The sequence below is a fragment of the Amphiprion ocellaris genome, chromosome 5 (genome assembly GCF_022539595.1).
Source record: "Amphiprion ocellaris isolate individual 3 ecotype Okinawa chromosome 5, ASM2253959v1, whole genome shotgun sequence".
Taxonomy (NCBI): domain Eukaryota; kingdom Metazoa; phylum Chordata; class Actinopteri; family Pomacentridae; genus Amphiprion; species Amphiprion ocellaris.
The window spans coordinates 32122637-32140134 of record NC_072770.1 but is presented as its reverse complement, the minus strand read 5'-3'; the positions used below and the strand labels follow the sequence as shown (position 1 = coordinate 32140134).

At 41.8% G+C, this 17498-nt stretch overlaps 1 protein-coding gene across 2 annotated transcripts in view; it reads left to right on the top strand.

Annotated features, from left to right (window-relative positions):
* LOC111585083 (guanine nucleotide-binding protein G(s) subunit alpha-like) overlaps window positions 1–17498 on the top strand; it is a 39783-nt gene that overhangs the window by 15382 nt on the left and 6903 nt on the right. For both annotated transcript variants that reach the window (XM_055010591.1, XM_023294457.3), the window contains 2 exons: window positions 1796–1893; window positions 15894–15948. In XM_055010591.1, the coding sequence (XP_054866566.1) occupies window positions 1796–1893; window positions 15894–15948 (153 nt within the window). The remainder of the gene's footprint in view (window positions 1–1795; window positions 1894–15893; window positions 15949–17498) is intronic.

Sequence of the window (17498 nt, the reverse complement as noted above, 5' to 3'; positions counted from 1 at the left end):
GTATGCATCACTCGTGAAAAAAAAAAAAAAAGGTCTATAATACTGCAGCAGTGAAAATTCCCCGTGGTATCTGAGGACATTCAGCCCCTCACAGTGACATGAGTTTAACCTGCGCCGGGGATCTATCTGTCAGCAGACCCTCCTTCCCAACAAGGACCTGACGTGGGTTGATTTTTGCATGAATAGGCTCCTCGTGTGGACTGCTGTTGCTGGCAATCTGGTGGAATTGTTTGAGCGCAACAATGATCACAATAGAAAAACGGCAAGAAGAGTGTATTGGCCAGGTTCATACCTCAGAGTGGAGATAACATCCACTTTTAATGACGTCACATGCAACAGGAACGTGTGTGGAAACACTGTAACAGACTTGTGACAATGCAGGTTTGACCAGTGTCCAACAGTACAGTATGAATGAATACAACTCCCACTGCCAAACCTTTGTCACCACCAGAAGTAAGAATTATCGGTCTAGTTCAGACTGTATGTTAGCCCAGTAGGTAAAGAGGAATGGTGGATGTTATGCCTCCTGATTGGGAATTGACAGCTCTCTCTATCCCATATTTGTCATGAATTAAGCAATCACTGTTTTGTCATTACACTCAGACATAATTGTAAATGAACAAAGTGTAGAGGGCTTAGTCAGCGTCCCTGTGGTCTGCCAGATAAAGAAAAAATAAATCATAGGTCTAAGTTGAAATAACAGTTTTGTTGACATGCTGGTATTCAAGGCAGAGCTTGCATCTATTAAGCAAAGCAGTCTTACATACTCCAAGTGTTTTTCCCTGAAAAAGAGCAAGAACAGAGTAAACTGCCTTCAAATTGTACTTTGGATCCCCTCTTTTCTTCTGATTTATTTCTTTCACTCGTCACAGGCAGTTACTGTGAGGATGTAAATGATAGTATTGGTGGTGTCAGTGATTATTAGCGTTACTCCAGTTTGACAACTTTATGTTGTGGTTAAAACAAAAAAAGCATGACGAAGAGCACTGCAAGGTCTAAATTAACATCACCTCGGCCATCGTGTCCAGTTTGTCGGACCTATTTGGGAGGCAAACAAGACTTCAAATCGTGCTCGCTCTCAGCTGTGTTAGGTATTTTTAAGAGTTAACAGTTTAACTCAGTGGCGCATAATGGCTTATTTGTGTTTGGCTGCATTGTACGCGACCAAATGAAGATCGTCGTGAAGAGATAGGCCCCTCTGCAGTGACAGCCAAGCCTTGTGTCAGTACAAAGATCTCCGTTTCTTCATGAACTCGGTGAACTCTTCTGTTTCCTGCCTCTGTCAGAGTCGACTCTCCGAGCCGGCCTTTAACTCCAAACTAAGTTATGGAGTGTCACCGCCTCCCTCCATCTGTCCTGAAACGCTTTCACCCATCGGGACCCAGGCGACAAATACGGTTGGAAGCCAAGGACTCATGCTTGTCCAAAAATACAACTTTTTCTCATAAAACCATCCACCGATGTGTTGTTGATCATTAGTTACTTGCCGCATTTAGCAACAAATCCTCAAATAGTGTTTCAAAAAATTATTATTCGATTCTCAGAATAGTTGCTGGTTAAAGTTCTGCTGATCAAATTGTAAAAAAAAGCAACACAAATTCTTTTCTCTTCTTGAAAAAAAAAGCTATAAATAAGAATAATTGCATTTTGTTAGGATGCTGTATTTTGAATCAAAGCTGCATTCTTGTTTTACTCACGTGCCGGACGCTTTTTGTGGGCTATAATGAGAGTCTTGACTTGCAGTTATTTCTAGGTGTAGTATGTTGTTGATCAAGACCCTTCTTTTTCTTTCTAGGAGTTTTATGACCATGCAAGGATCCTCTGGCAGGACGAGGGTGTGCGGGCATGCTGGGAAAGGTCCAATGAATATCAACTCATCGACTGTGCACAGTAGTAAGTCTTTGTTTCCTTCCCCTTTAGTTTTTTCCACTTCTATACATGCAGTTAAACATAAACGCATTTCACCAGTGCTTCGTTTTTCTCTTTGGCTTTAAGTTCACACATAGATACAAACATCCACCGCTCAGCGTGCACTCTGTAGGGGGGTTTTGGGTGTGTTCCCATGTGGTTTTTGTGAGCGCAAGGTGTCAAGGATTGTGAGGCGACAATGAAAGCAGACAGTGTGTTTATTCTGACTGGTTGGTATTAGCATCAAGTTGACAAGAAGTTCTCATGAAACTGAGGGTTAAACTCTGGTGTACTTTAAGGGACACGTCTTTTTTTTTTTCAATCCCCTTAAGATGTAATAACTTTAAAATTCATCGACTACTTTTCTATCGTGTATTTTATGTTTAGTGCTACTTAGCAACCTTACATAAGCATTGTCATTGTGAGCATGTTAGCATTTAGCTCAAAGTGCTTTGGTGCCTCACTGAGCCGCTAGCGTGGCTGTAAACTTGACAGACTGTAGTTGTTCATAGGTTCTGTTAATTGTTGGTTTTGCTCAGAGATGTTAACAGTCAGACAAATGTTTAATATCAGCTGACTCATCCCAAACTTTTCGTGATGCTTGAATGCAGATTGTTCTGTTTGCACTTCCGTGTATGAGCATATGTGTGTTTCCAAATAAGTCAGATTTTTCTGTCAGGTGACTTTCTAGTTAGTCTTGCTGAACAACCAAGATACAAACTTTGCGGTGATGGTATCTGGTGGCTTGATAGCATCTCTGTGCGGTTGCTCACATTCAAAGAGTTTGGCACAGCTCCATCTTGTATGTTTTGATTGACATATCTAAATTGTTTGTCACTAATTCTGAGGCCTTTTAGCTTCACCTTCCCTTCTCAACTCAGTTCTCCAAACATGTTTTTGGTTGTTTGATCTTGCACAAGCCTTCGTTGTGAGGCACACAGTGGTCAAATGATGTTAGAGTTTTGGAAGTTTGAGGCTGATGCTCTTTTTCATGTGCACATGGGTGTGCTGGTGTGTTGACTTATGTTTTATTAATATGACCATGTACAGATTTTTGGTGAAAAAGTATACAAATCCTTTACTAAAGTGAAATTAGCAAGGAATTAAATTTATACTTGAATAATTTTTACCAGAATTGACAAAAGAAGCAGCCCTCGGTCTTCAAAAAAATGGCCTCTGTGACGGATATTAGTACATGAATGTATCATTTTACTGTGGTCGATGGTTGAGTTGAAGTTAATTTTACTTTCTTTACATACATTTACGAAAGGTATTCAGTGGTTCTTCACTTTGGGATTGACTCCCTCTAAGGGTTAAAAAATTAAATTGAGGGCGTAAGATGATTAGTGGGATAGCAGAAAACAAAAATCAAAGTTCGGCTACATGAACATGTATTCAAAATTGTGGAGGTTTTAGGTCACGTGATTCTGCTACATATTTATGTCACACGATTCAGTATCCGTACATAACGTACATATGCATAGCACACACCTGTGCTCACCGCAAGGTCATTTTGTTTGTGGGTACATCTATTTTAAATAGATGTATATTAATTTAAATTCTATGCGCCAGGATTTCTGTCACAAATTTTCTCAATTTTTTCAAGATTTCAGCCGTCCGAAAAGATGCAGTGACTGAGCACTCTGAGTGCTTTTCTTCTTTTATTGTTGCTGTGGATGTTGGATAGTCATTTGAATGAAATCAGCTATGTTTAGAGGAGAAATCACTTTTTGGTGGAACTGCTTGTTGGGGCCCCAAGTAGTCACTGCTTTCATTTAAGTGGCCACAAGCGAAAAAATGTAAAATTGTAAGTATATATTGCATTTTAAAAGCTCATCAATTTCTTTTTTTTTGTAAAATCTCCATCTAGGAACTGTAGCGATCTAATAAATGCGTCCAAAAAATGTATTAAATGTACAAGGGCAGGAGTATAAAGTAGCATTAAATAGTAGCATGAAGTTGAGTGTTCTTGTCATTGTGGGTGTGTGTGTGTCTTTGTCCTGTTGCATGCATGGCTACAGGTGTTTGTTGCTTATGTGTGTGTGGTTCTACGTGTTTGTAGATTGTCGGAGGCCGTCGGTAAGACGATGATAAGAAAAGCTTTGTTGGAAGAAGTGTGATTGTAGACAGAGTTTCAGGCAACTGGAGGAGAAATATCGAAGAGAGATACTTAAACGAAGACAGGAGAGGCTTTCCCTGCATTGTGGGACCTCTCCTCTCATCTTCTCTTCCTCCTCCTCTCCTCTCCTCTCCTCTTCCTCCTCGTCTTCCTCCTCGTCTTCCTCCTCCTCTCCTCTCCTCTTCCTCCTCGTCTTCCTCCTCGTCTTCCTCCTCCTCTCCTCTTCTCTTCCTCCTCCTCTCCTCTCCTCTCCTCTTCCTCCTCGTCTTCCTCCTCGTCTTCCTCCTCCTCTCCTCTCCTCTTCCTCCTCGTCTTCCTCCTCGTCTTCCTCCTCGTCTTCCTCCTCGTCTCCTCTCCTCTTCCTCCTCGTCTTCCTCCTCGTCTTCCTCCTCCTCTCCTCTTCCTCCTCGTCTTCCTCCTCGTCTTCCTCCTCCTCTCCTCTCCCTACTCCTCTTCCTCCTCGTCTTCCTCCTCCTCTCCTCTTCCTCCTCCTCTCCTCTCCTCTTCCTCCTCGTCTTCCTCCTCCTCTCCTCTCCTCTTCCTCCTCGTCTTCCTCTCCTCTCCTCTCCCTCCTCGTCTTTCTCCTCCTCTCCTCTCCTCTCCTCTCCTCTCCTCTTCCTCCTCGTCTTCCTCCTCGTCTTCCTCCTCCTCTCCTCTTCTCTTCCTCCTCCTCTCCTCTCTTCTCCTCTTCCTCCTCGTCTTCCTCCTCGTCTTCCTCCTCCTCTCCTCTCCTCTTCCTCCTCCTCTCCTCTCCCTACTCCGCTTCCTACTCCTCTTCCTCCTCGTCTTCCTCCTCCTCTCCTCTTCTCTTCCTCCTCCTCTCCTCTCCTCTCCTCTTCCTCCTCGTCTTCCTCCTCGTCTTCCTCCTCCTCTCCTCTCCTCTCCTCTCCTCTTCCTCCTCATCTTCCTCCTCCTCTCCTCTCCTCTTCCTCCTCCTCTCCTCTCCTCTCCCTACTCCTCTTCCTACTCCTCTTCCTCCTCGTCTTCCTCCTCCTCTCCTCTCCCTCCTCCTCTTCCTCCTCGTCTTCCTCCTCGTCTTCCTCCTCCTCTCCTCTCCCTACTCCTCTTCCTACTCCTCTTCCTCCTCGTCTTCCTCCTCCTCTCCCTCCTCGTCTTCCTCTTCCTCTCCTCTCCCTCCTCCTCTCCTCTCCTCTCCTCTTCCTCCTCGTCTTCCTCCTCGTCTTCCTCCTTCTCTCCTCTTCTCTTCCTCCTCCTCTCCTCTCTTCTCCTCTTCCTCCTCGTCTTCCTCCTCCTCTCCTCTCCTCTTCCTCCTCGTCTTCCTCCTCCTCTCCTCTCCTCTTCCTCCTCCTCTCCTCTCCCTACTCCTCTTCCTACTCCTCTTCCTCCTCGTCTTCCTCCTCCTCTCCTCTTCTCTTCCTCCTCCTCTCCTCTCCTCTTCCTCCTCCTCTCCTCTCCCTACTCCTCTCCTCTCCTCTTCCTCCTCGTCTTCCTCCTCCTCTCCTCTCCTCTTCCTCCTCGTCTTCCTCCTCCTCTTCTCTCCTCTTCCTCCTCCTCTCCTCTCCTCTCCCTACTCCTCTTCCTACTCCTCTTCCTCCTCGTCTTCCTCCTCCTCTCCTCTTCCTCTTCCTCCTCCTCCTTCTCTCCTCTCCTCTCCTCTCCCTCCTCCTCTCCTCTCCTCTCCTCTCCTCTCCTCTCCTCTCCTCTCCTCTCCTCTCCTCTTCGTCCTCGTCTTCCTCCTCCTCTCCTCCCCTCTCTCCCACACCCAGCAGCCCCAGTGTTATGGATCAGATGCTGGGCTGGGTGGCCAGACCGGAAGTGCTCCCCTCCCCCCTCAGTGTGCTTATGTAAACGGAGAAGCAGAGAAAGAGAGAGGGGAGAGCTATTTTTAACCCAGGCAGGCTGCAGAAGGAGAGAGAATGAGCGAGTGTGTTCGGAGAGAGACAACTTCAGCATTATTGATGAAGGTTGTTAGCATTAAATCAAAATGTCAGCCCCGGATCGGCATGGAAAAAGTCAGGCCCACCCCACGAACGCCCCAGCCGCCTCTCTCTTTAAAAAAAAAAAGAATAAAAATTTTTTAAAAATGACATCACCCAATTCATATCATGATGAAAATCAAAAAAGGGAAGAAGAAGTTGGCCAGGGCGGTGATGCTTTGTTGTCTCTGTGTGATAAGAAGGAAGTCACTGAAGCTTCCCCGACTGTCTTTTTTTTTTTTTTTTTTTTTTTGCTCCGTCATGCGCCTCTGTGATGTGTTCTTCTTGTTGTTGTTTTTTTATTAACACTTCCTGATGCTTTATATGGTCACGGATTTGCGAGGATGTTGTTGTCCTTGGTTTCACGTGGCTGTGTGGAGTTGAGTGGCCGTTGATCGGGCTGCTATAACTGTATTTTCACATATGAGGTCCGCACAGTGCGACAGTGTCCCCTTACAGGGCTGAGGCGGAGGGTTTGTTCTGTCTCAGAAGGCCTGTTTGTCAGGTTTCTGTGGTTTCATCCATACAGAGATCATGGAGTTGTAAACTTTATCCTGAAGTATTTGCAGATTGTAAATCACTTCGGAGATCTTGTGAAGAACTGTGTTTATTACCAGAAGTTATTCCTAATATGTCTCTACATGTACACATTGAAATGAAAGTCTCTTAAAACGTTAATATATGACATTTAATCCTTAATCTTAATTAAGTGTGCTGCTCATAGTAGAATGGATAGTTAGGAAACCCCATTTTAAAAATTGATTATAGCAATTTTAGCATGAATAAATATAGAAGTTCAGTATTGCTTTGGAGTGATATAAAAGATGATGGCCTGGTTTGGAAATATATGTGACAACAAGTGTTTTTACACTTTCCATAAGACTTAAAGGCAAGTTTTGGGACACACCGTTTTCAGTCTAAGCTGAGCTAACTTACGCTGCTTGTCCTCTGTCCTGCTTGGTGGCATTGACTTCATCCTCTTATCACTACTAAGCCCGTTCCTTCAGATTCTGAACTGTTCCTTAAACTGAGAAGATTAAATAACATGTAAATGAAATGTGGCTTAAAGAAAGAAAATGAATGCAATCATACAGCCCAAAAGAACTCATGAAAAAACAAGCCAATCGTTAACACTGCTGACCAATTAATAGTTTAGAACCAGCAAACAAAGCCATGCAAAAGGAGTCCTTTCCATGTCGTAGTTTCCTTTCTGCCTCATGCACCGTCTCTACATTTTTGGGATGCAGTAACACATAAGTATGTTTATTTATAACGCAGCGTGTCAATGATATAGAAATCATCCAATTGGTGTCCTTTTGGTTGCCTCATTGATTAACCTATCGACTATTTTATTAGTTAGTCAGTTACTCTATATAATTCATTTTCCTGAAGTCATTTCTAGATGTGGAACTTTGTATGTCCCAACACGCCCAACACAAGCGACATTTACACATTTTCTGTCTTCACACTAATAGGATTTTTAAAGTAGCAGCTCTCCCTACTGATGAATAGACATTTTTCTGTCTTCCACAAAATCACCTGTGTGTGTTTTCTTGTGTACAAACCACATTTTTGCTTTGTGATAACTTGAAGTACTTTTTAAAAAACTTTTGAGGCCTTGGATTTTGAAAACTTTTGCTTGGACTCTGGTATAATCGAGTTGTACTCTGCTGCCGCTGCCACTATTTTCTTAAACTGTAGAGCTTAGTGTATTCGACCAATGACAGACATTGTGATGCAGCTATTACGTGGCGCTACTGAAACAAAATGTGTTACACTGAATTGAAGCATTTAGAAAAAAAATTTAAACCTAATCTTTGGATTGACAGCTGCCCTACTTGATGTCAGATGTGGATTGAAGTGAGATGTCCTGTCTAGTCGGGCTTACTTGATTTGATTTAGATGGAATTTGGTGGCATGCCGCAAAACCTAACTTTATCTAAGATTTATTTTTTGATCTGTTTAGCCTTTATTTGATAGCGTCAGTGAGCTCATATGGTATTCATTCACTTTAATCACTTGGCTGTCAGATGTCCATGCAAAAATTAAGTTTGGATGCATTTTTTTTTTTTTTCAAGACTGACTGCAGCTATGGGAAACAGTTATATATTAACAATTACAAAGGTAAGCTAAAAGAAGAGAGAGCGCTGGACTTTGATCCATCAGGTGGCCAGAAACATGAATTCAAATGAAGTTGAAGTGTTGCTCTTTATGTGCTAAATCTTTAAATAAGCAACCGTTAGCTGACATGTTTAGCACATCAGCTTAAAAAGTAAAAATATCTTGTGCTCTTAGTTTGTTTTAGTGAATCCACAGTTAATTGCCTTAATTAAGTTTGATCCTCCTCTATCACACTAGATGTCATTTTTAATCATATTTCAGATATTTACTGTGCTATAGTAACGTTTCTGTATAATATTAAGAGTCATATAATCCTTTAAAAATTCTGTGCTGTTTCAAAGCAGGTGACCATAGATTTGTAACGGTGCATTACAATTCAAAAGTTATCTTACTGTGTGTGACATAATATCACGGTAGAATTGATTATTCATGGTTTGCTGTTTTCTTAATCCCTTATCCTAACCCAGATACACTCAGAAACTGTTCTTTTCTTTTTATAAAAAGTTGTTCAAATTCTTTGGAAACTTGCAGTGCATATATGATATGGACGTAAATATAGAGGAAAAAATCAGCTACTTGGAAAAACTTTATTCTATTGTAAAAACAATGATTAGGTGGTAGATATTTGGGATTTTTTAGGGCTGAGACTTTAACGCGTAAATTGCAATTCATTAATTGCACAAAAAATAACGCATTAAAAAAAAATTAATTGCATCTTTCTCAGTTCCCTAATTTCTGGCACACTGGTTACACTGATGCACACTCCAGCCCAGCAGGAGGCAGTAATGAACCTAAAGTCTGTTTGCTAGCCATGAAGAAGAGTGAATCAGCGCAGAAACATCGAACCAACATGGCTTGGTTGCAAACTTTCTCTTTTATTACAGAAGCTGTTCAGCAAAAGTATTTCAGAAAGCATTTGAGGACATTTGAAGCTGCTGAATCTGTCCTCGTTTTAGTTCGACGGCTAGTTTAGACGTTCAACGGAAGTTTTGTGATGCGTCGGACCTCCGCTTCCTGCGCCACATTTGCATAAATAACACTACTTTATGCAAATGAGCTCCGTGGCGACGCCCCATACGTTAGCTATGACAGTCCCGGTACCGGCAAACGGTGTAGCCATCCCATAATAGACCACTTTTCAAGACACTGAAAGTGCTTGAGTTTACAAAAAGTCTTAAAATGTTGAATATAATCGCTATAATTGCACTTTGAGTTTGCAGTAATCTGTGAACGTAGTAGATGAAAAATGCAGATAAATATAAATGAAAGATAAACATTTTTGTTGTTCAAGTTCACGTATATGTCTCAACCAAATTTATTTGAACTGAAAAACTTAAGCTTATTGTTTCAAATATTGCTATTTACAAAGCCTCTAATTAATTAGATACATTTTTTAAAATTCTGTCCTACCTCTAATTTTTTTACTTCATATGAACACAGCTTTGGGAAATCTTTAAACCAAGTTTTAATCAAAAGCTTCAAGGGGGTCAGAATTCATATAAATCTAGATCTCTGTCTATCCAGATGTTAAGAGAAAACAGATGAATCTGTGGTTTGGTATTAATGTGAAAATGAGGGCAGCAGTGTGACCCAACGTCTCCATACGTTCTGTGATAGTGGCCGAGCGTCACCGCTGTGTTTATCTGTCGATTCTTTGAAATCTTGTCCCAGCGTTAATGTCCCGTCATGCGCCGGAGTCCCCCTGAATTACTGCTCCGGCCTCCCCCTCTCCTTCCTCCCCTCTGTCTCCCTCTCTGTGATGTGTGGTGGTGTTTCTGCAGGGACAGAAAATGGCTGGGATTGAGTCTCTGACTCATCGAGAGGTTGGGGGGAGGGAGTGAGGGGACGAGAGAGCGAAAGAGGGGAGAACGAGGGATGGTAAAAGACAAACTGATTTTCTAGTTGAGGTGGGGAGGGAGGGCATCGTGTCGGTGTTGACTTGAATGTGTTTGGATGTGTTTGAAGGAATATGCAGGTGTGTGCAGACGGCAGATGTTGCCGCGGCTGAGGGACATTCGAAAGAGTCGAGCTCGGTTGGAGTCGGCTTTGGGAAACTTTGCTGCTGCTGCTGCAATCTCACTGTATTGTGATTTTCTGAATGCTGTGTGTTCAGGTTGAGCTACTGTTCAACAGGCCGCCGTGTCCCCAGTCAAAATTTACTCTTTCTATCTGCGTTTCTTTTTCACAATTTGCATTTTCCTCTTGGTCTTGTAATTTTTTGTGAAGTTTCTTTTGTTCTTTTTTGTTTGCTGCCCGGTGCTCTTTTTATCTTATATTCATCAAATATTTTTTGTCTTTCTTTCTCTTTTTCTCTCATTAAATTTTTCTGACTTTCTGGCTTTTCTTCTTTTTCTATTCTTTCTTCAGTTCATTTTTGTCTCCCATTTCCTTCATGACTTTTCTCTTAATCTTGTACTTTTCTGTTAAGTTCTGTACTTTCTTTTGGTCTCTTGCCCTTCCTTTAATTTGTCCTTAATTTCTCAGTTTTGCTCCTTCTTTCTTCATGATTTTTCTCTTGGTCTTATAGTTGTAATATACCTATTTTTGGTCTTTCTGTCTCATCTTGTCGCACATTTTCTTCATGGCTTTTCTGTTTTTGACTTCTTTTCCGGTCTTGGGGGTGCTTATCCCCTTATTTTTGTTATTCATTTACATGTTGAAGACTTTTCTGTTTCTTGTAGTTTAAGTTCTATCCTTTCTTCAGGTCTTATGCTCTTAACTTTTGTTTTTCTTCCTCATTTTGCCTCCTATTTACTTTATGCCTTTTCTCTTAGGTTTTGGATTTTTTTGTTGTGTTTCTTCAGTATCTCACTTTTGTCTAATGCTCTTCCATTAATTTTTCTTTGTCTCTTTTTATTCCAAACTTTTCATTAAAGCTCCATTTTCTTAATCAGATGGTTCCTTTTCTCCTTTCTGTCTTTCACCTTTCACTTTGTTTGCGTGAATTCTTACATTTTTTTGCCGCTTTCTTTTCCTCTTGTGTTAATTTTTCTTTAATTTGTTCTTTTTTCCTGCACTTCTCCCCCTCTGCTCTCTCTAACCCACTCCATTCCCTGCATTTCTCTCTCTCTGTATCTCTTTTGTTGCTCGCTCTATTCCTCTCCCCCTCTCCTGTCGTTCTCTCTTTTCCTTCCTTCGCTCGTTCTTTCTTTCTTCCTCTCTTTCTTCCCTCTCTGTCTGTCTCTCCCTCTTTCTGGCCTCTCTCCAGTAGCACAAGATTTGGAGCCGATTGTCTATTTATAGAGCCTGTGGTTCTGTCGCCATGACAACCAAGCTGGAGGCCAGGGCGCCAGGGAGCTATTTTTGGAGCAGCGCTGTAATGTCAGACACAGCCTTCTCTCTCTTTTCTTTCCTCCTCTTTCTCTGCCTCTCTCTCTCTCTCTCTCCCTCTCTGGATGCAGTGTGTGTGTTTGATTAAGGATCGGCCGGTGAAGCCTTCGGTTTGGTCGGCTCGCAGTGCGAAGCGTTAACGTACAAAGAAGCAGTAAGCCCCTGGAATCGCTCCGCTCAGCGGGGCCGTGCACCGTCCTTCTCCCCCTCCACCCCTCCTCCAGGAAGACCGTTTTACTGACTTCAGCTTCGGCTTTTCTCTGGTGCACGGATTGATTTCAGCGTCCTGCAATGACAAAAAAATCACGTTCACAATTTTGCAGTGCAGAAATTTGCAGTTTCCTTTGAATTTTGAGGTTTAGCCTCATATTACCACCCTGAGAACTTAAACAAAGGTTACGTATAAGGTGCTCATTATACTCTTTTTATGGTGTAATTAAATAAATCTATTATATATCAACACTTTAAGTGTCAGTGCCATTAACAGTAAAATATTTTTAAAGTCAATGGTCACTCTAATACTAATGTTCATTGTTTTAAAGCACTTTATTTGCAGATTATAGGCAATTTCACTTTTTTCTTTTTTTTACATTTAGGTGTTTAACCAATTTAACCGAGTTCTCAGTTCGACAGAAATATTTCTTTGCTTTCTTTGTTAATAAACAAGTGTTTGTCAGACTTACTGAGCTTTCTGAAAAGCCGGTAGACGTAAATAGATGAGAGCAGATGTGGAAAGAGGCGCTTTTTAGGGACGTTATCCTGCTCGCTACTCGTATGTGTGTGTCGCCCGGCCGATCAGCAGAACCGCTCGGATGCGGGGCAGAGTTTTCCAGATGTTGTGTAATTGTGTCACAATAAGCCATAAACCCTGAGAGTTACTTACATGTCAGAAAATGTACTTAAAAATTATTCTAATTTTATTTGCATGTGGCCTCACAGTTAGTTTAATGATAAATGCTGGCTGTTTTTGCCATTTGTAAAAGTTAATATCAAATAATGACAACATGATTTAAACATTTAATATAAATAACTAAATAAAGCCTACTCCACAGTATCTTGTTAAATTTATTAGGTGTTATTTTTTAAGTAAATTAAACTAATAATTGAGGATATTTTGCAGGCCAGCTGTAAGTGTGCTGGCCGGACAAGTCAACACAGGTTTGCAGCTTAATCCCGTGCAGAGCTGAGGATGTATACCGGCTCATAATCTGGGTAATCCTTTGTCCTAATACTGCCACTTTAACAAGATGAATGCGCTCTGAGAGTGTTATCAGCTTTGCCAGGACGGCACGCTGCTGTTGATGGTGTGGCCCCTTCATTCTCTAAAGCACACAGAGATCTCAGTTTGATTGCGGAGCGAAGAGGAATTCAAAAAACAACAATTCAAAGCTTCTGTGCAGAGCTCCTTTTTCAGGTGTGGTTTTATATCAACAAAGGGGATACAGTTAGAACACTCTGCTGCTTATTTATATATTTTCATAGCAGTTAATTATTATAAAGGAAGTTTTTTAAGTATTGTTTCAACAAAAAGGAAGAAAATTGCAAAGATAGTTTTTTAGTTTATTTGTTTTTGGAAATTGTCAAACCAGGGTTTTGACTGAAATCTACCTGAAACTTATTTTTATTCTTGAAGTTTCTTTTAAATTTCACAACCATTTAATAAAACATTTTGCAGAATCTAAAGAATTACAATTTACATTTTTTTTCTTACAACTCCCTCTAAACACTAGATTAAGTAAAAAGTATGACAAAAAAAGAGCAAGTACTGTTTAAAAAAATGTGCTCTATCTTTTTTTGTAAATAGTGAGTTATTTTCAAACCAGACAAGTGTCCTGTGTGTATTTCCAGAGTTTAAGTCAGCCCGTCTGCTACCCCAGAATAACCCTGACAGGTTATACATAACACCACAGACCTCTCTGTTACTGGGGCAGCCACTATTATTTAGTTCAACTTACTAGGCACGGTTATTATTGGCACTTCTCCTATTAATAGGGAGAACTGCTAAAAACTGAGCAGTGTGTTTGTCCTGGGCGTGTCGACGCCTCAGACCAGAGCAGTGGATAAACAAGAGTTTGGTCTCGGCAGATGTCGGCGGCAGCCATGTTAACTCTGTCATCATCAGAACTGCAGCTTTCGGATTCTGTCGCATCCTTATTATTTATGTTTTTCTTTTTTTTGTTGGGGGGAGTTACGGGAGGGTGAGGTTACATGCTTGAGGGTCTGAACTGTGGATACGGGGGCTTGCTTGGCTCTGAACATTTGTCCGCTGAGAGCTCTGGGTGTGCTGGCACAGCAGAGGCACTGTGGTGTGGGAACAGCTGAGCCACTTGGCCCCCGCAGAGAGCCGATGGTACCAGACCGGTTGGCTGCTTAATAGCCTCCGTGTGTGTTTTTACATGAACATCCGTGCCACTGTGCGTTTGTGCGAAGAAATGCACACGGGCCGCTCTTTTTGTTCCACAATCTGACACTTCTTTCCTCTTCCTGACTCGGTTTCTTTTCGTCCATACGTCTGTCCTCCAGTATTCTGGCTTCCGCAGGCCCAGCCCCCTGTTCCTCTCAGTGTGTTACCTGCAGCCCTCCTGTCACATTTCACCCCTGCCTGCCACATTCCTTGTTATCTCAGAGGGGGCTACATACCTGTTCTCCGAGCGTCTTGCCTTTCTAGTTAGAAGAACGGAGTGCAGGCAGCCGGTCAAAGCAGACAACCGGACAGGCTGAGAATTAAACACGCTAGCTTGTTTGTCTATGTTTTAACAAGTACCCAGGAATTACTTTAAAACGGAATCCTCGCAGAGTTTATTTTTTGCTCAGGAAATTTGCTAGTTGAGGTTGCAAGCAGGGTTGAATAAAAGTAAATCTTCTGACATTAGTAGAAGCAATTTTTATTTCAGGTGAGGTGGGGCACCTCCACTATAATACACTGCAGTAAACCTTGTCTTTAAAAATGAATCTTTTTATTCTGAATCCATTGTTAGCAGTTTTATTGTAACCAGTTTTACCTTTTCCTTATTTTATTTGAATACTTAAAGCTCTGAAGAAGTTGTATGTGTTTTATCTCGTTGGATAGGCAAATAAAGTAGTTGAAACTGACCTTCCACCTGATTGGCACAGTATCTCATTTATGCTGTCTGTCCCCAAATAGGGTCACACTGGCACTCAGATTGCATCAGGAATCTTTAAAGCTTCCTTTGGCCCCTAAAAGTATTACATTTTATTAATATATTGTGGTTAACACACATGAGGCTCTCCTGCAGGAGCAAATCGGTGATCAGATGCCTCACATAATGATCTTGCATTTGTGAAGTTTTTCTTCTGCTTCCGTAGATGTGCTGTTTCTTCACCGTTAAGAGGAATTGTTGTGGGGAAAACCTGTAGCCCTTGTGCTTGATCGATGCAGGCTAGTGGGACACTTAGGATAGTTGCCACTGCAGCTTAAAGATAATCACCAAATTCCTCCCAGTGCAGCAGAACGGTTCTCAGTTCAACCCAGTCCACTTTCCACTGCCGCTGCTACTTTTCTTCCTAAATAATGTTTCTTCTGTACGTCTGAAAGCACTGTCAGGACAGCTGGGATGTTTAAACCTCCGTCTTTTTTTGGTGTGTTTTGTCCATATTAGTCTAAAAGACTCTAACATGACCGTGTTATACACATGCATCGTGGGACAGCGGCCTACACACGAGGATGAATGAGCAGTCGGTTGTTTTTCCCCCCTCTGTTTAACACAGACACTTAAACTTCTCCAGCCTGGGTTACACAAGAGACGTTCAGTCTTGATGGACGCCCATGTAAAAGTATCTGTGGTCTTTTCTGTTGGTGCAGCAGACACCTTCAGCACGTGACCCTGATACAGTCATCGCGAAAACATCAGAGCGGCTCACACACCTTGAAAAGCGGCAGCAATGTAGGGCAGCTCGGCACAACAGTTAACACGCGTCTTTTGGTAGGCACTGTGCAAACGCGCTGTAGGCCTGCATACCCACCCACGCACATACACACTGCCACATGCGCACAGACACACACTTCTCCTCCTGTGCAAGTACTACTACAGCAGCTCCATTGACGAGGCTTCTCCGGTCTGACAGAGCAAACGGCTGCTGGTGACTCAGACTGGCTGCCTCTGATCTCACTGTGAATTAAAACACACGCCCCCTCGTGGTCGCTCAAGGAACGCCGTCCTCCATCTTTCTCTGATCTCACTACTGTACTGCTGCGACTGTGTGTGTGTGTGTATGTGTTGTGTGGTCATACTGTTCCCACATTAGCACATTATAATAGGTCTGGATTTTTAAGTTACATTCACATCTGGTAGATGTATCGCCAGGGAGCATTTGTTTTGATAATTACTAAAAGCGTGCAATTCAAATGCCCCAGTCACTGTGAATATATTACACGTTATTCTGCCATCGTGTTATTGAATTACTGTTAACTGTTATGACGCTGATCTAACTGGCTGTATTTTCTGTTCTCTTTGCAGCTTCTTAGACAGGATTGATGTGGTGAGGCAGAACGACTACACACCCACCGATCAGGTGAGATGTTCAGCACCGTCTTCATATAGGTTTAACACGGGCCTTATTCACTGAACTCAATCAACTACGGAAAAGGCACGCTGTAAATAAAATAAAACAATGTCAAATTAATGCTGGCTGAATTCCACGTTGCAGCTTCAGTTTCATTGTCCTACATGCCGGCTCTCTGTCGCACTGTCATGACTCACTCAGCCAACATTAATGTCATTTTGTCACGCCGTCACTTTTACTACTATGGCAAATCAAAAAACTGTGTGAAACTGCTCAACCAGAATAAGACTGAGGATGCGTACATACAGTGCACAGAATGAGCTCGTGCAGTAGCGTGCTTGCTGTTCGGGTAGTCATCATAGTCTCAAATTGTGTACAGATGTTTGCAAAGGCTCTAAGTTGGGCAAATGACAAGGTTTACATCAACCCATGTGGACGTGGAAACCATGAACTGACCTCTCTTTCGTTCTAATTTTGCATCATCACTGACAGCTGTAAAGCTAGGCCGACCAAGCATATTCCTACTCAAATAGTGGTTGGAAATTTATGATATCAATTTATTTATCTAAATATATATATATTTTTAGCGCATCAGAGAATGATTTAAGTTGCAAGGCTGAGAAAAAACATTATAAGAAGGCAAATATTGTTACTACTCTGATACAAAGTTGCATTGAATCATAGGAGCATTAGAAATATACATATTATTATTATTATTATTATTATTATATTGCAACTGCAAGAAGACTGAATATATTCTAAATAAGCCTAATCATGTAGTAAAAAAAAAAAAAAAAAAACAGCCAACACTCCATCCTTAGCTATCACAGAAACTATAGAACCTTAATGCTACCATCAGTCTGTCCATCTGTCAAGAAACACACCTGGCAGCTGCACTGGTGGTCTAGTGGAGCTATAAAGGTTTTACCAGCCCTCTGTTTTCCTTCACCTGCTCCGCCTATGTTCCTGCCATACAACGTGTGTGTTAGTGCTTTATTGTTTGTCAGTGAGTCGCCAGGCCAAGCAACTTTGCTGACAGAAACCCTGAGTTTGTATGTCATCTTCCTGAGGTCATCCACTATCTGCAGCCAGTCAGTCAATCAGAACTGACCAAAGTTTGGTCAAATATTAGGCGTCAACAGACACGCTTGCATGTATATAATATGACGCGAGTCCTTGTGGGATGTTTTGCAGGAAGGTGTGTACAGATACTATGTTTATCATTTTATTATTAGAGTTTTTAGGGAACTGTGTTTAAATTATACACATTTTCAGACACTTCGACATAAAACTATATAGCGGAGAGTAAGTGTAGTCCATTTTCTGCTCTTCAAATATTACAACGTGACTGAATATCTTGGGATTTTACACTGTTGGTCAGATAAAACTGTGAATTGGTTCTTACTGTTGTCTTGTGCTAGTGTTCGTCTAACAAAAGGAGCCTCTTTGTTTAATTGTTTTATTTATTCTGCTATTTCGTACAGAAGGAGAATTTGAGCCTTCACTGACATTTTCTGCTCCGTTGTCTTCGTCCTTTCTTTCTCTGCTGTTGTCCTCTG